The sequence below is a fragment of the Platichthys flesus genome, chromosome 2 (assembly GCF_949316205.1).
Source record: "Platichthys flesus chromosome 2, fPlaFle2.1, whole genome shotgun sequence".
Lineage (NCBI taxonomy): Eukaryota > Metazoa > Chordata > Actinopteri > Pleuronectiformes > Pleuronectidae > Platichthys > Platichthys flesus.
Genome location: NC_084946.1, coordinates 16,183,512 through 16,202,495, shown reverse-complemented (window position 1 = coordinate 16,202,495; position 18,984 = coordinate 16,183,512). Strand labels below are relative to the sequence as shown.

Here is an 18,984-nt window from a genome sequence, read left to right as displayed (position 1 = left end):
TTGTGTAATTTGTTGTAACAGATCATTTTATTAAAAAAACGTATTTGTATAGATGCAGAAATGTTTAAATACAATCTAAAATTATTCTTTTATATATTTATAATTTTTTTTCACAACACTCGGACTTGAATACTTTTTAAAACAATTTGCATCTAGTTACAATTCTATGACCAAGTAGCAGTTAGCACGGAATGTATGACAAAAAGCATAGTGTAGAGTTTGTATACAAATACACACTGCACAAACAATAAAACACACATATCTTCAAACGTCTGGTTTGTACCACCTTCTCATAAATAATGTAAATTCAACAACAACGACGTGAACAAGGAGGATGTTTGTCATCGGTCACCTGCTCCACAGAAGTTCTCTGTTCAGGTCTTCATAAATACAACAAAAATACTTTTTTCTGAACAAAATCCCTATCACACACACGTTAGTTTGTCTTGAGTGTTTTCAGTTCGAGTCGTCCAGACTGCTGCTCTTCTGTTCCGAGCCGCAGCTGCAGAGGCGGACCATGATGCTTTGCAGGCTGGGCTCCACGATACCGAGCATTGGCCTCTGGGAGGGGTCCCCGTTCCAGCAGGCCTCCATCAGCTGCCAGCACTCCTCGTCGAAACTGGACAGCCGCTCTGGTCGAGCACCTGGAGAGGACACAGTCAACGTCAGGGCCTCACTTTGTAGGCAGACACGATTTCATATTTGTATGTACATGTCTGCCAACCTCCGGCCGATTGTGTCTGAGGCTGTGATATAACACTCATGTCTGTTATGAGGATTAATCCCCTGACCTGGTTTGGTTGTTTCAAATAAACCCTGGTGTGTACTCAATAACAGAAACACCTCTATTGAATGTGTCAGTTTAAAAGTTCAGTGGTTTTTCCACATTAACCAGAGAAAGAAAACCAGTTAAAACTACAGTTTCATTATAAGCTGGTCCGTTACTATTTCATTAGTGTTCATTACACAAGAGGCAGGTTTGAGAGTCATCCAGTGTGTATGATAACTATCTGAGACTCCAGAGAATATAAACAAACACATAAGAGGCATTTAAGTGTGCCTAGAAATCGATTCCTCAATTTGAGTCCACTGATGATGTAGAGTCATGTTTACAGCTTTTGATTCATTTGTCTGTTGAACATGAACCAGACCAGAACTGAAAGGCCACAATGTAAAGTGTGTTCCACAGGTGTGAATAAAACCTTAGTGTTGTTGCACTATACTGTGCTCTCCCTGGATACAGTACATTACAATACACCTTTTCTGTTATAGAGAAATAATTATCATGTCTGTTTACATCATATGTAAACAGACATGATACATCATACGTCTATTTACTGATTATGTGTAATTTCATTCACTTGAGTAATATCTGTTATACCTATGGTTAATACCCTACTAATTAATTCAGTGTTGCTTTTATACCTACTTAGCAAAATTCTAAAATACATTTGTGAGTGGATGCAAAGTAATTTTGTTCTCCTGTGCACCCGTCTCTCGTGTAAGGGCTGAATGACGATAAAACTAATCTAGTTTACCTTTTTTAACATTGGTCCAGAGCTGGTCCTTACTGGAGCACTTCTCAAAGGCTTCTGGGAGTTTTACTGAACCGGTGCAGAGGTACCAGAACAGGATCCCGAAGGCGTACACGTCCACAGAGTTATCATACTTTCCTGTCAGGAAAAGAACAATTGGGTGTAAAGATGTAAAGAGGACTACAGATTGTGTAACAGGGTTTCAATTCTTAAGTAAATAAAGACAGAATGGGATAGAAACCAGTTGAATGGTTTGTATTTATATAAATGGTTTGTATTTATATAGTGATTTTCTAGTCTTGATAACCACTCAAAGTACCTTACATTACAGTTTGCCATTCACCCAAACATTCATACAGTGCATCTATTAGTAGCACTTATTTTACTATTAAGGGCAATTTGGGGATGAGCATCTTGCCCAAGGACACTTCGGCATGCAGATGGGGAAGACTGGGATCTAACTGCCAACTTTCTGGATGGAAAGTCGGCCACAGCCAGTTAAACAGTTTGAAGTTGTCCCTCAGGAGCAGCTTCATGATGTGATTACGGACAGTGAGACTACTGATGGTACCTGTAAACAGCTCTGGAGCCATGTGGATGGGCGTTCCTACGATGCTCCCAGACATCATGGCCTCTGGTTTGCAGAAGCCAAGGTCTGTGATCTTTGCACGGTTTTGTTTGTCCAGCTAGAAGAAAGAGAGAGAAGAAGAAAAAAGTATCAAATCAGTGTATACAGTAAATTGAAAAGCGCTGTGAGAACTACATAGAGCAGTTCCAGCCTTACATAAACAAAGACAACACTACAGTATGTTTTCATGATACTGAACAGTTAATGGTTAGAACGGCATTAACTGTGTTTTACTTCTACTTTTCAGATAATGGAAACTATTAAATAATATATTATTTTATAAATGATCTACCAACTTTGATTTCTGATAAATTTTGGTAAGAAATAGAGGTGGCTGAAACCAAGCTATATTTAGGGGGTAGATCCAGGAATATTTTTTCATTTTCTGTATCATTGTGTGTTTAAGTTTTTCTATATTCTCATTGTTTTCTCAGTAAATAATTCATGGATCTTGTTTTTTCTAAATCTCGCATAGTTAGGGGACTGATATCTATGTGTGTGGACCTCATGAATTAAAATGTAGTATCTTCAGGGGACTGTTGGACAATCTAGTTAGACATTTGCAGTTTATTCACAAAAATACACAAATAAGAGCAAAACATTTTATACTGAACTAATAAACATTGTGTTTTTCTACAGCTTCTGATACGCCAGTGTATAGTCAATCCCTCCAATCACACATGAAGTATTGTGATGCGACCATTAAATCTGGGAAGCATTCAGAAACCCTCCACAGTGACACACTCCAATAGTGTGGTCCACTCTTAGTTACCTACCAGAACATTTTTTAGCTTTATGTCTCTGTGAAGGAGACCTTGACTGTGCAGGAAGCGGATCCCCTCCACCACATCCAGGGCGATCTGAAGTCTGTCCTTCATCGATAAACCCGCCTGACACATATGAACAGGGAAAACGTTAAACCAGAGTGGGAGATGGAAGATAATAAAACTTGAATGAAACATGAATAGATTTCCTTCCTATCTACTTGCAACCTTCCTATCAGCTCACCTTCAGGCCTGTGTAGAGGTCTCTGTGCAGCCGCTCCATGATGAGCAGCACAGCGATGCTGGAGCCGCCTCCGTAGGTGTAATCGATCACTGAGCCGTGCAGGTCGACGAGCCGCTCATGCTTCGGCAAAGTCCTGAAGCAACACACACACACCCAAGTCTTGTTTGTCCACATTGAGGCAGCCACAGTGTAGCTTTACAATGAGCTGCATTATGCCAGTTGGAACAGACAAGGTTTTATAAGACACATCTGATGTTGGCAGCTTCGAGGCTTTAATACTCAAACTGAATTTATAGCCTGCTTGGAGTTTGATCTTAATAAGAAAGCAATGTTCAGGTCCAATAAAAAGACGGCTCTTGAGAACTGCAGCCTCATCTAAACCTCTTTGAAGCTTTTGAAATCTTCCACCTTGACCTGGGAGGCAGAAAAAAGCTCCACCATCTTAGATGAGCTCTGAGCTTCACGCCCCGCAGCAGAGTGAGGATTTGCAGTGACTTTGATACACAGTATTTCAGCTGAGCAGCTATTGTTCCTCTTGGGTGTGATTATGTTTAAACTCACCTTGTGTAGTGAAATTCCAAAGCCAGGTCATTCCAGTGTTTATCGTCAGGTGGAACCACAGACTTTAAAGCACACGGGTAGCGTCCTCCCCAGCTGTCACAAAAGTAAACAACTCCGTACTGGCCCCGACCCAACTCTCGCCCAAGCTTAGGCTTACCTGTGAAAATTAATAACGTTTTAAACCTCAAAGTCATCTCTCAAGTTCTCTATAAATTATATTTTCTTACACAAATGCTTGTTGTTACTTCACTCTGCAGCATCATGTATCAACAGAGTTTGTCACTGTCAAAAGTTTCTCTGTGATCCCATCAAACATGAGTTTAATACTTTACAAAGAAAAAAGAGATATAATGATACCAGTGTCAGAAATATCCAAGTTCATGAGGTACACTTACAACAATGTTATTTTCTAGACTGTTAAGGATAATGCAATTGTTTTCATCTTGACAGAACATAATTCCCTATAGTTGCATTAGATGGAACTTGGAAGAATAGAATTATATCCAGCTATTTCCTTTGCTTTGTGACCTTACTTTTACATAGCAGGTTGGCCTCAGAACCTCTCCTTTTCACCGTTTGACAGGCGGTTACGTCTTTGCTCGTATGAATAGAATTTATTAGATGATAGGCTGTCACGTCTCTATAAACACTGACTATAGTTTTGTCTGTAGATGTTAACAAAGGGAGGATTTGGCGGTGACTCACCGTGCAGCAGAACATCCCGTAGGGAGCGGCTCTCCAGAGACAGGCGGGCCAACCGAGGGGCGTGGTCCTTCCTCACGCGCAGCCACAGGTCCTCGGTTCGCTCCAGACGCCCTGTATGACCCTCCTCCAGCTGCGGACATAAGACGTCACATGGTCAGTATAACGAGCTCTTTCTACATGACCAGTGTCGGTCGTAACATTCTTTTCCTCAAATTTAAATTAAAGAATTTTGTCCTGAGAATTGTATCCTGAGAACATCAAATACAGATAAATTAATATTATCCAACTACTTCTGCTACATAAATGACTAACAGCATATTTTTTATTCAGTTCTTGTTGAATCTACTTTTGTCGTCTCTTCTTTAAACTACATCATTCAAACTACAGGTCAGCTGACTCGACCTCTGGGTCAGTGTTGTCATATGTCAAGACGATATTCAAATGCACAGCTCTGGACACACTGTTTTTCCACAGAAAATTGATGACTGTCTTTGTCAATATTTTCATAAACTCCCTCCAAGAGGTGAACTCCTCTTTACTTTTGGCACAGCTTAACTGACAACATGAGAACAGACATTTTCTCATGTGACATTCACGCTGTACTTCAGGTTGCGTCACTGTGTACGCTGCCTTGATTGTACTTTATATATTAATCTACATGTAAACATTGTCTTTAAAAAAGATGCAAAACAGGGTCTGGGAATTTGACCTGAATTGGTTTGTGACCATCCAAAAACCATTAAAAGATTGGGTGCTCATGGTGCGATCATATAGTTTAAGTGCTGACTTTCTTCTTTATGTTTGCATGTGAGCAGAAAGGCTTTTAATTCCACTGATAATTCAGTTCATGCATTTACACCTCATCATTTACAACAGCTCCTCCACGTCATCCTGCACACTGACATAATACCGGCCAAAGTTTTCATCTCTTACAGAACATTGGTTATTCCGGTATTTCATCATGATAGACAGAAAATCCTTTTGTTTTTAGGATACAAATTTTAGAATTTGTGGGCGTGAAGACGTAGTGAGTGATGTGATCCACACAATCATGTGATGATTATCATCAGAGCAATTTAACTGAATCTGATTTGTTAGGGACTTCATGGACGGAGCAACAGCTATTTGAACATTGGTGAAGCAAGTGAAGTGAAATGAATTAAACTGAACCACGAGATGTGCCGGGCCCGAAGCGACAGCCACACTACGTTAACGCCTGACGTACCAACTTCTCCAGAGTTCTCAAACAGCCACGTCGCCTTCTAATTGGATCATATCATTCCAGAGTCCACCTCATCGTCGATCAAAGCAATCATATTAGTTTGGAACGGAGCCGTAGTGAATTTAGTTGTTAGGAAAACTGATTATTAAAAAGACTCGATTCTCATACTGATCCAGATTTGCATACTGCATCCCGACATCAAGTTTTTTGTTCATCTATCCAGTAGTGTTTGCATAATCTTGCTTAAAAACAAACAATAACGAAAAGGTACATCTAAAACATATAAATTATCTATTATATAATATAAGTATTTTTGTTTTTCTTTGATTAAAACACCAAGAAGGGTTACTACTGGACACTCTTCACTGAGCCATCTCTACTTTGTGGATCATCTCATTAAAGGGTTTTATGGCAGTGGATTCAATACAACCATCACTTCTTTCATTTGTCATTATAATAGTAATAGTTAATCTGTAAACACGGATAGTGTACCAAAATGGAACATTTGACCACAATATGATCGTGTTTATTTCCCCTTTGATTGATCATGATGGATTCTCATCCATTGTAACCTTGATCATGCTCTATCCTGTACCAATAAATTAATCTTGACCTGATTGCTTTAACTAAGGCATTGTTGTTTTCATGTCATCAGAAGATCCCAACCTTTGACTTTGTAACAACCCCAACCAGAGTGGGAGGGGTGAGCCAAATGTATAAAGACAAAGAACTGCTTCCCATCGGGGTGCATATTACAAACTAACCCTTGTCGTATGCACCATGCTCTGAGCATTAAAGTGTGACAAAACTGTAAGAGAATTGTGTTTCGTGTCCTTGTTGTTAAGGTGGGATCGTAGAAATTGCCACGGGAATAGTTTGTGGAAAGAGAGGAGGAATTTAAACCTGGCGCAGTGATGCTGCAAAGGCCTCATGGGAACTGTTGAGGCGAGTTCTGAACTGGGAGCAGATGCTTCGGGCCAGTTTGGCGGCACTGAGGCTTTCTATGGCGTCCTGAGCCACTTTCCGCTTCCACTCTGGAGTGATGGCTGGAGGGTTCACAAATGTTATCCTGTGGATTATCTGAGAGGGAGACACAAGGTTAAACGATAAAACACATTCTTTAGAAAGTCTCCATTCAGCAAACATTTAAAAACTCCTACAGAATGTAAGACCTGTTTGATTTGCTCCCAGACGAATCGTGTGACAGACGATCCTGAGTGAAAGGTGACCTCCACATGATAGGCAGCATTTAATAACTGTGACAGATAAGAAACACAACACTGTAAATATGGAGATGTAAGTACATTTTATATCTTAGTCTACAAGCCAGGTGAAATGTTCAACACATAATCTTGTTTCTAACTCAACTCTGGTCCCTGGGTTTTCCCTGTAAATATCTAAATGCTGTGTTTGCCGACACGAGTCAAAATTTCCTTCTGTCTCCAGCTTCCTCTCCTTCGAATCACCAGTATTTTAAAATAAAACCCTTACTGCAGTGATTAACATAAAACAAAAGATTTCAGGGAAACTGCTCACACCTGCACAACACATAAGCTTCCAGTTTGTCTGCCCACCTGGTTGAGTTGATTGGAGGTGACATTGTGGACATAGGAGTCCATGTTTGACTTTTCAAGACTGTTGAGGCATCGTTCCAGAGTTCCTACGAAGCTCTCCCTCAGATAATCCACGGAGCTGATCAGCTTATTCGCCACAGCCTGATTCAAACGGACCACTATCAGCTCCTGGATCTGGTGGATGCAAGATTTGATCTCCTTGGACGTAACAGGCTCTCCATTCGTTGTTACAATGATGTCTGCAGTTCAAAGGAATTTGTCAATTATTGTGGTAATGATTGCAACAGAAATTATTGATGACGACTGTAACAACATTTTTAGATTTGTAGTAATAAAGCTTATTTAGCTTATAACAAGTTTGTTCTTATTCAATATATTTCATGAAATGTGTGAATTTCAACTATGTAAATCGTACAATTCAAGAGAAATTATTATTTTCCATTAAAAAAGGTTCCCTATGGTAACCAAAGTTATACAGAACAGAAGATGTGTGTTGTACAGGTACAGGTTGTAAAGACCCTTGATACAGATTTGTGACTTGTGGTTTTCAGCAATATAAACGTATTTGTCTTGCCTTTAAATTTTGGGCTGGTAATAATGGAAAAGCTAGCCTTGACTCGCTTACTAACTTCAAGCTTTTCATTAGGTCCAGATAAAATGATTGCGGGGCCACAGACACTGGCCTTTTTCTTAATAAAAGCTCTGACTCTGAATAGTCTTGAGTCCGGGTACCAAGCCTCAGCCATCTTTTTCAATAGACATATAATAAAGAAGGAACCCTTTCTAAAAAAATTTAAGATGTAAGGGCAATATAAATCAGCCACATGTGGTCATCGTTTAGCCATCAAATATGGAACCAATTCATCAAATTTAATGGATTCTATACAGTTTAAGGGAAATTACATTTCCAAATATGTAAAACATGCAACTTGATGACATGTTTCCAGTTCCAATACACACTATTGTGAAGAAAACATAGTTTAGTATATCTCGAAAGTAGAAATTATGATACGTAAAACTGCTATATATATATATTAAACAGGAACTATTTACGTGAAGCCAAATCAAAATCATGTTTTTAACTAAACAAGTCCTCACTAACCTGTAAACTCCAGGTTGGCAGCATCCTCCAGTAGCTGCTCCTTCATGCTGCCGAGTGTCTCCACAATCATCTCCTTCATCTCTTCCTGTTTGCGGTTAGCAATGGCCATAAGTGAGGTGAACAGTTCAGCCTCTTTCTCACGAGTGTACTCCAGCCTGCGTGGTGTTATCTGCAGGTCCCTCTGCATGTCAAAGGCCTGCAAGGAAGCGGAGCAGAAAGGACACATGGTCTCAAGAGCCATTTTCATGACCTGTGGCTAAAATCAGGAGAATTGGCTACAGAGTTTTGCAGCAGTTTGCCTTTCACACATGCACAACACAGCGGGGGGGGGGGGGTTCTCTCCACAGATGTGTTCACAACAGAGAAAAATCCTCTGCATGGTACAGGCGAGAGGTGGTGCAGCCAGCAGAGGCAGGAAGTGACATATTAACTCCACTGTGGAGATCATGTGATTTAATTTACAACACACAGAGAAAGGCGTCAGCTTTTATCACCAAAAACTGTCTTGACATCTTCATTGTTTTTTTCTATGTGTATGGTTCCTCTTATTCATTAGGAGATATTATTTATTTTTTTGCATCTGTTGCACATAAGAAGCCCCATCAACCTCCCACTAGCTCACAGGGAATCTAGCAGGGGATCCCCTGCTTCTCCTGAATTTCCTGAAACTTTGCAGTCTCTCACTCTGACATTTGTGCACACATGCACCACCTCTGGAAAAAAACGGAGGATCTGCGAAGTTCAGTGCATGTCTGAAAGCAGCTTTGGTGATTTGTTTGTGGGAGGGGAAGCAGCCTGAGACAAGTGGCAGTGGTAGTAATAACTGTCACATGACTCCAAAACAGTAAAACAATCACATTATACAGATTAACAGAGCTAGGAGGCATCATCCTCTGACCTGATTGATGAAAAGGTCGAGACATCGACAATGTAACCCGTTAAGCAGACTGGCAGCCTCCACTTGCTGGTTTTGAAGCACTTGGCGAGTGAACGGCACCACCAACCGATGCAGTCTTTCGAAAGCCTCACCCAGCGTGCTCTGGGGCTTGGCACCTGGGGTGGACACCTGTGTAGGGGCACCACAGGTGCAGTTTCCTGACGGGCTATTGAGGAACCCGAGGGACAGCAGCTGCTTGTGGAGGGCGCTCTTCTCTCTCTCTTTCTCCTTCTCCTTCTCTGCATGGCGGCCAGGTTCTGGGGAGGCTACTGGAATGGTGTGAGGGATACGAATAAAACAGATGGGAAAGGAGAGCAGCTCTTTGACCTTCCAGAGCTCAGCCACTTGCTCTGTGGTAAGGGAGTCCTGGTTGATGGCGTAGAGTATGATGGGGATCACACTGTGAGTGCAGTCTTCCAGGGCCTCTTCAATGGGCTGGACACTTGGACAAGGCACCACCATGACCTTTGCTTCCTGTAGACAAACCACAAAAGGTAAAAAAAAGAAATTACAGGTGATTATTAGGAAATGCAGTTCCATAAACAAATCTATCCTCCCAAATAATTCACACCGAGTGAAATCTAAGAAAGATAATACTTGATTTATTTGAGTTCTGCTCAGATTTCACTGAATCAAAAGTAATTAAGTTAAATGGAATTTTAACAGTTATACTCCTTATTTTTGTAGTAAAAATGAATGATGACTGTGCAATTTAAAAAGGTATCACTTGTTGTGAGAAAAGAATCAGCCCACTCATGAGCTGCCCCCAGGTCTGAAACAGGAATTAAGAAACAAAACTTAAAACAAACTTTTCATATTGATTCTTAACTGCAAAGATAAACATCTGCTGTTGAAAGGCTCATATCGGCTCTTTTTCATCAGACAACCGATATATTGGTTGCTAAGTTTGCTGCACAATAGAGGAAAACATGTGGATGTTGCGTTCAGAGCTCGTTTCAGATCAGAAAATCTGTTGAAATTATCAGATTTACACATCACATGTATTTTTAGATTTAGCAATTTTGAAATTACTCTTTTATGTCTTGACAAAAACGACAATGTGCAAGAGGAAAACATCTTAACAGCAAAATTATGACTCCAATTATATGAAGTGTTCAGGCAATTGGGAGCACAGTTTTCAAACCCATTTATGCCAGTGCAGGAGGGAAGAAAAACAAATACACACATATCACATGCTCCTTCTATTTCTGCCCGCATACTGACACATAAATATTTTTGGTGGTCTTGGGAATGCCTGTGACAGGGCAGAAAAATAACAGAAGTAAAAAAAGCTTTGCTCTATTCCCTGATAAATAACAACTTTAACTAAAACAGACTCTCATAGGGCTTGGGAGAGAGACCATGACAGGGAAAAAGTCAGCCAGAGAAATGACCAGCAGCTGCACAAAGGAGACAGACAGTCCTGTCTCCAAGAAACAAGAGCAGAGCCCATCTGAGCAGTGTCGTTGGAACAAAGATACCCTGCTAACGTTTGTTCACACCAAGTCAAAATCAATGCAATGTTTGAATTGCCCTACTGACCATTGGAAACAATCACCCTAAGGAGAATATCCGTTGGCTATTTTGATGTTACTATTTTGTTTTTCATCCGGCTGTAAAACGTGTCACTATGAGCTAGCATTACGCTATCGTCTGACCCAGTTAGGTTCCAGTATTCTTCTATTAGCATATTTATAGGGTGGCTGCTGACAGAAATCCTGTTGTTAGCCAAATCAATTTATCTCAGTGAAATAGTCTGCAATCTGGGAGCCCTTTCAAACTAAATTAAGACAGGGGCAAGAAAGAATGATGCGAGTGATTCTGGCCTTTGTTTTGATAACAAAGTAAAGACGGTTGTTCGCTCCTGCTACTTCCAACTTTCCGATGCCCACAGCTGATTTATTGAGGCTTCCCTACGTCACCTTCAACTGGTCCAAAGACCTGCTGCAAGGATTATCACTGAAAATATAAAATTACACTAATTGTGGCCTACGTTCTCATATTCTTATTTAAATTTCCTTATTGACTTTTAAGGCTTTACACAACCAGCCCCATACTAATCAAGGATTTACAATTTTAACAGAGATTAATATATTTCTATTGCTGTTAAATTGGATAGGGGAATAAATCGATATCAATAATTATCTCAATACATTTTCATTAATGGCAATATATCAATCGATATATTGCTTATACATTGTGTAAGCAAAGTGAGGACTACACGTAATTGGTCAACCTCAGATTAGTAAAATATTTTGCTGTTTATCATTTGATTGTCATTCTTTGCTCATAAAGAGGAGATTAAAACTACAACCTTCATCAGGAGAAAAGACTTAAAAGAAATAAAAATGTGGCATTTATTGTGTAATAAACTTGTAATAAATATGTTTTCCTGGTGTATTTTAGGCCATATTGTCCAACCCTATCTCTTCTTAAAACTTCCTATTGAAGAAACAAACAAATATCTGTGTTATTTTAATTGATTTTATTTAAATGTTGTTCTTAATCCTTTTGTGAAACATGCTATAATTTTGTCAAGAGCTGTGCTTCACAAATATAGCTCATCCATACCTCTATAGCTATAACATCACAGCTCTTTGTTAACATGCAGACTGTCGTGAATTCTCGGAGCCCTGGCAATGAACGGAACAGAATACCTCAAAGAATTTTAGAAACGTGGCGATAGATTAGCACCCTATAGTCCCTCGTGGTCACAACGAGGTTAAGTGGGTGAAGTCTGGGATGAAGAGAAGCTAATTGGTTCTCATCTGCTGGCCCCTAAAGCAGGGGCCTGTGATTATAGCAGAAGAGTGTGAATACCACAGTGAGAAGAGAGATTCTGTGGCTTCATCTGCTCTTACCTAGACACCCTAATCCCTTCTCCCTTCAGCAAAGAAAAGAGGCTTTAGTTTATTAATTAGCTGATAAAAATGTTCAGATCCACAACCATAAACATTAGGAGAAAATTATCACTTGAACTATGGATTGTAGAGCATGGACATATAAATATGTGATATTACAAACATTCATCTCTGAGGTCCCCTGAAGTTTCACAAACCTTTTACCTCAATTAGGATACAACAGGTCCACAACTTTCAGTCACACATGAAAACTAGAATGTCACTCAGTAGAGCACATTCCTACTCATTGATATCAGTCCCCTTAAAGTGCATGTTGGTTTCATCATTATCCATGAAGTATTCCCGGGCAAAACTGTGACAATGTTGAAAAACACAATATCTCACAATGGTAAGGAATAAGAAGAAGACCCACAATGAAGTTTAATGATTTCTCTCCCTGACCCACCCCCCACCCCTGCATCCTTCCATTAAGTTTCGTGGAAAAATGGGTGTATTTGTCTCACAAACAAGTAAACACACAGACAGGGGAGAAAACATAACCTCCTTGGCGGAGGTAATGAACGAGAGTAATAACTGTGTTTAATACCACTGTTGGTACAGATTACTTTTTCAGTTTTTTTCTATTAACCTTTAAATTTCATGAGATAAGACTTAAGTTAAATATTTAAACCTACTATTTGGCAATATGAAGAAACTAATGCAAAATCCATACCAAACAATGTTAAAATGTAGTAACACAATGAAATATGACAATAATCAATGTATTTTATGAACACTGATTTCATTACATATCATAACTAAATCTATAACATAGATCAAACGTTTATAAGCATGATGAGAGCAAAATATCTGTTAAAAAATTTATGAGCAGGCTTTTTCTATTAGCACAGCTTACCGCTGCTATTCAAAAATAAAAAGATAAAAATGTTGTGACAGATGGAACAACCCAGTGTCCCAGAATTCCAATGAAACTATTGCAACTTCATCACAAAAATGGTTTGGGATTTTATATACATGTCCCAGTCATGTGATTGCACCAGACCAGTGGCATTACGTAAGAGGGCTTGGCGGATGGGCTGCCCTGAGGCAGATCTAGGCCTAGTTTCTGGGGCTGTGTGATGATCTCTGAGGGGCCTTGGTCTAAAGGATTAGGGACTAATTTCCACGTGTTGCACATGATAAGGAATGACTACAATCCTTACACCATGTTAAATCAATTCCCTCCCACAAGACTTTCAGGTCGCACTGGCTAAAAACCAACATGACTGAAACACTGTGTCAAAAAAATCTTTCAATAATAATTTTTCTATGGAACTTTCTACAAAAATTGCTTTGCTGAAGTGAAGTAAATCACTGACAACACAGGAAATAATCAGCTCTGCACAGTAATCTGTTAGTGAGCTCAGGCACTTGTGAATGCAAAAGGCTGGTTCAAGCCAGAGACAATGATGAAATTCATCTTTCCGTTTGTGCGGGGGCTACAAGAGGAAATACCAACACCAGAAAATAAACACACTCCTAGGGCCGGGCCATGTGATGGAAATCAGTGTCGTAAATAAAAGGAAAACATTTCCATTCTGTTGTCAAGCACCAGCACAACATGACTTTCACATGTAATCTGCAAAACTTACATAATGATAGACTTTTTTCAAGTATACTATTATAACTGTTCCAAATTATTTTAATTTATCTATAGGAAATGACCTGCTAATTTCAGTAAGTGATACCATGGGTAACACACACGTCACATTTGAGCAGGAAAACCAACTACAAATGAGTTGATACCAACATATAAATTCACCAACTGGATTGTGTTGATGTTTTTAATGGATTTCTGCCTAAAAACTACAACACCAAGCTTCTGCCTAGTTTCACCTTCATTTTAAATCTTCTTCCAAAACTACTGCAGTGAGCAACATGATCGTATCATCCACCTCTAGACAGTCTGAGTAAATGTATCAATGCTCCAATACAACAGAGTAAATGGCTGAAAGTCGACTCCTTTTTTAAACCATGATGGTTTTGTGAGAGAAGATCTACACTGATTACTTTGTATCTGAGGCGTACCTGTAGCAGTGGGTGATGCAGGGTGATCTCTAGCTCTGCCAGCCTGTGTGCTGGATCCTCACACTCCTCATGGATCTCCAGGTCCTCCCTTGGAACTGTATCCCAGCGGCCACAGTTAGCCGCCAACTGGTGCACCAGTTCATACTGGCCGGGCAGAGCCAAGCTGAGCCGTGTCTGTCTCCCATGGGTAAAACACAGCTTTCGCCTCTTGCAGACAGTGCCCTGGACTCCTTCACAAGCCTCCCCTGCCTCGGGGCCCAGCGGTAGCAGCCTCTCCCCCAGAAGGCAATTGAGCAGCTGGTAGCGGGCGGTACAGTCCTGGCCCAGTACCAGGATGTACGGGGTAGCGCCGACTGTGTTGCGTAAAAACTCTTCCTCATGGCTCGGGAAGGAGATGCAGCTAAACTGGCCTGAATAAAATAAGGTACAGGATGTTAAGATGGAGACTGTGGTTATTTAGAATTGAAACAGTAACCCTCAAGAAAGGTTATTCACCCCTGGAATTCTTAGTCAGCAGAAATATTGCTTTGAAAGAAGAAACATCATCCTTTGTATCTGAACCTGACTCTCAAAATACACAGTGGCCCACTGTTCAAAAATAGCAGCATTAAAACATAATAAATGTGATATTCCATTGGTTATCATTTCCTGATCTGGCTCTGAGATATGGAACAAACACAGAACAACCAATTCCCCCTGACTGTGGCAGGGTATCAGACACACTGCTCAGTGATGCTGAGTCACCGTCTCAAACAGTTATAAAACAAGAGGAGAAAGCATCGATGACCTACTTCATATTCACACACCAGTGTCTTTCTTTCTGACATACATTTGGTTTTACTGTAACTCTAATCTAATCCACCTACTGACCTTACATGACACGTTACAGCACATTGTTTCGGACCAACCTGTGCCGAGCGTTGGACTGCATGTCAGTGGACAGACTGTGCTGAACAGGTGGTCAGTGGAGACCTGTGCATACTCTCTACAAAAATACACATCCAGCCATATACTGAGATGCAGCAGTAAATTGTCTTGTGTGTGAAACCAAGATATTGCAAAACATATATCTAGTTAGCAGGTGAAGACATGCGTTCGACTTAGCCTATGAAAGGAAGCATTATGGTCCCATTTTTTTCTTAACTATGACTAATCTTCGGCTTAACATTGTTCATTCAACGTCGGGGGAAATCATTTTGACCTCTGTGAGTAGGACACCAGCCCTGGTGGCTTTAGCCACTCCTGGGGATGTGACGCATTACCAATTCATCTGCATACCATCGGTGCTGTGCACTTAATCAATGTTTCATAGAATTGAGCATTTAAATCATATGGTGAAAAAAAAAAAGATGAAAGAGCTGATTCAATGTTTTGAAGAGGAGATGAAAACACAAACATTTTTAGAAATGAGGTGTTTGCAATGCACAAATGTGATCAAGAAATATGCTCATTTTAAAGTTGCCCTAAGCAGTCCAGTACACACTAACCCCCATACATACAATTGGTGTGAAAGACAAGAATGAGTGCCTGACAGCCCCGGCCCTCAGCCAGTTAGAGAGCGCAGAAATCTCAGCATATTTGGAGCACTTAGTCAGCTCATGCTTTTGAAAGGGGGCTTAATCTCTTTCGTTTTCCCTAACCCTAATTAATGCATTTTTCTCAGTCTGGGTGTTGGTGGAGAAACCACTTGCCGATGGGCCGCCTGTCAGATCTTTCATTATGGGTCACCAGAGAATAAAACATTTATATTGTAACCGCAGGGCTGATGGTGCCGAGTAGGTGCAGTGGCATGCAGGTGGATCCAGATGTGGCTGCTGCGGCTGCAGGTGTTGTGTCAGACCCACCTGCCTCCAGAGAAGCTGAATCCGAGCTCATGGTGGATGCACAGACATTGCTGTAGTTTTGTCTGATCTCCCGGAAGAACGCGTTGGTCTCCTTCAGGTTCTTCTTCAGCTGGATGGAGTGCTTGTTGTAGCTGTTGAATATCCTCGTCAGCTCCCGGGATAGAGGGGTCGCTTTCTGCTGCTGCACGTTCCCCTCCATGGTCGACAGGTCGGGCTGTTGTTGTGATACACGGGCTGGGGGGGGGGGGGGGGGGGCAGGTGGCAGGAACCGAAAGTCTGAAGTTGTGAGGCTGGAATCAGACCTGGTATCACACCTTCTCTTATCTCCCTGCTGATTAGTTCGTAGCCATGTTCGTCCCCCTGCTAGGCTAAGCTACACCAAATCACAACCCAGCCACTTGGTCTGAACATGTCGTGGACGTTAGCTCGCCCCTGCAGTCGGTTGTGTCGGTGAACACGGGCTCTGGGCATTCAGCTTTATGTTGTTGTGCTGCACAGCTAGCCTAGCCTCGCGTCAAGCCGCGACTCGAGGATAAACAAGTTTGTTTTATATGAACAATGAGCGAGGCAAGTTATCGCTTCGTCTTCATCGCGTGTCTGTTGTTGTTGTTTCTGGTTCGCACCGACGGTCCCACTGACAACAACGACCGAGCGAAGTGCTACAAACAAAACTAAAGATGGTGCTTCGGCGCTGGACTGACGTGTTAAGTAATCCGTGTTTAGTGGTCCAGATGACTTTAGCGCTGCTAGCCCGAAGACATCCCCGCTCCGTCCTCGCCCTGGCCTGGCACGGCACGCATTTCCTCTTAACTCGGCACCGACAGCCCCGAGCTCGCTTTCACATCCATACAGCTCCGCGTTGAGAAGAAGGGGGCCCGACTTTGACAGCTGCGTCTTCCCTGACAACTACGGACGGCCAGAAAAAACGTCGGAGTTTCCCCGATGAGGCTCCGGCGGAAAAGAGACTCTGGCCCCGAGCTGCCAGCGGTCCAGCCCCAGAGAGAGAGAGAGAGAGAGAGAGAGAGAGTGACGGCCGCCCCGCTGAACTGAGCCCGGCTGAGCCGCTTGTTTCTGGGAGGATGAAGATGAAGAGGACGGTCGTTAGTGGGGCTGCAGGGCGAGGTGTGTCCGAGCCAAATCACATCTCTGAGGCCGAGCAATCAAATCACTGCACAACTCAAGAATCCGACCACACAAAAGTTCGGGAGAGGAAAAGGCGGGGTCCGCGCGCACAGCAATCTGGGAAATGTAGGACTTCCCATGTAGTTGGTGGAGCTGCAGCCACAGGGCCATGTGGGGGGACGACCATCACCTGGTAATAGATGTTTACAATGAGTTTAAAAAGTAATGATGCATGAACGGAAAGAATTGTCTGGTCATACCTAGATTTAACAGAACTTACAATTAGCACATGATGTGACAACACATGATCTCCTCAGGACAAAAGCCTGTTCTCCAGCACATATTTATTACATGAAATATCTATCAATATCACAACAGCACCGTCAATAAGCAGTTAGGATTTCTTTTTGATTAACCCATTAAAAATTGGATCGCAAAATCACAGGCAAAAAATTAATAAATTATTGTTGTTTATAATCAAATTTAATGATAATAATTTTGGAGCAAGAAAGAATCGCTGGTATCAGATTCCCTGGCGAGAATATCCACAAGATTCTGAACATTCATAGCAGCCACCAACTGGGCCTATTTTCTGAATACATGTCATTCTGAGCAGACAAAGTCAAACTCCCTTTGTTTTGGTGACTGGTCCGGCTACTAGTTCAGGTAACTACATTCGCTGCCTTCACAAAAAGACTCAATTTTAAATGGAAGCAATAACTATCCCAAATATTTATACTTATATAGACTATTTTTGTAGTGGACCGTCTCAATAATCAGGAACCGATTGGAGTAACTCAGAACACAAACCCACATTCTAGTGTTTTCCCCACATGGAAAACATTAGAAGATATGTTTCGAAAACTACAATATATGAAGTTTAAGTTGAAACACGTGAGTTCTGTTCTAATAAATACACACTCATTGTTCATATTAAAATGACTTCAGCATGAATACACTCAAATGATCATCACAGGTTGTGACTAACAAATGGTCTACTCTAGTAAATTTATTTTATATAACTAAATTAAATAATATTCTCCTCTCACGCCTCTCTAAAGTCCCCCCCCCCCCCCCTTACTCGTGTCATTTTCTCCTCAGGATATATCTTCAAGAACGGCCTGCTTTGTGAATTACTTTTATCTTCACAAGGATCTAACCTTAACTGCACTGGGTATTTAAGGAAAACGTCTTATTCCTAAAAATATGATGAGAAAAATAAGTAATTTCTAAGAATTTTCATAGAGTTAGGGGAGACATGAGAGACGCTGTCTGTGCTAGGAAGTTTTATGAATATGATACCTAAGAGTGGAGGAGTGGTTGTTTGAGGGAAAGCCCTGTGTGTTGACGTGCTTGTAGTTCCTATTTGACAAAACTGCCAATAATTGGTCAGCTGCTGCAGGTATTGGGTCATGCTGCGTCAACGTTATGCAGAAATTCAGCAATAAAACCATTATCTTAATGGTGCATGTGTTACAGACCTAGAGAGCTCACATACAAATGTGACAACACATTGCTCATACACTGTACTTTATTCAGTTGCATCATTGAATAATAAAGGATTTAATTTTGGAGCATGTATTGTTTGAACCTCATTAAAGACTAAAACTCAGGATATGCCCATTTTAAGATTTTGAATTCCTTCACTTTTGTTGGCTGTTTCATCATTTTGAGATCACAATTTTTATTTGATTTGTAACTTTTCATTGTTTTCCTATTGAGGTAGCTCCCAAGAAGATTCCAAGAAAACTCAGGCAGGGTTCAATGAAAGTACTTAATAATTATGTGCTTAAATTACCATTACTTCATAAATTCATA

At 41.0% G+C, this 18,984-nt stretch overlaps 1 protein-coding gene across 1 annotated transcript; it reads right to left on the bottom strand.

The window, feature by feature from the left end:
* On the bottom strand, positions 1-17,246 carry dstyk (dual serine/threonine and tyrosine protein kinase). The gene is made up of 14 exons (XM_062401542.1): positions 16,045-17,246; positions 14,201-14,610; positions 9,234-9,746; positions 8,336-8,531; positions 7,234-7,472; positions 6,832-6,915; positions 6,563-6,739; positions 4,438-4,567; positions 3,733-3,889; positions 3,172-3,304; positions 2,940-3,053; positions 2,107-2,221; positions 1,539-1,673; positions 1-644 (listed from the first exon to the last, which is right to left on the bottom strand). The coding sequence occupies exons 1-14, from the start codon at positions 16,241-16,243 to the stop codon at positions 457-459; spliced, it is 2,790 nt and encodes a 929-aa protein (XP_062257526.1). The 5' UTR covers positions 16,244-17,246; the 3' UTR covers positions 1-456.
* Positions 17,247-18,984: the final 1,738 nt, after the last annotated feature.

Coding starts and splice junctions, on each gene's coding strand:
- dstyk (XM_062401542.1), bottom strand. CDS start 16,243: ATGGAGGGGAACGTGCAGCAGCAGAAAGCGACCCCTCTATCCCGGGAG. Junction 14,611..16,044: donor TTCAGCTTCTCTGGAGGCAG/GTGGGTCTGACA, acceptor TATTTTATTCAG/GCCAGTTTAGCTGCATCTCC. Junction 4,568..6,562: donor TTGCAGCATCACTGCGCCAG/GTTTAAATTCCT, acceptor TTATGTCCGCAG/CTGGAGGAGGGTCATACAGG.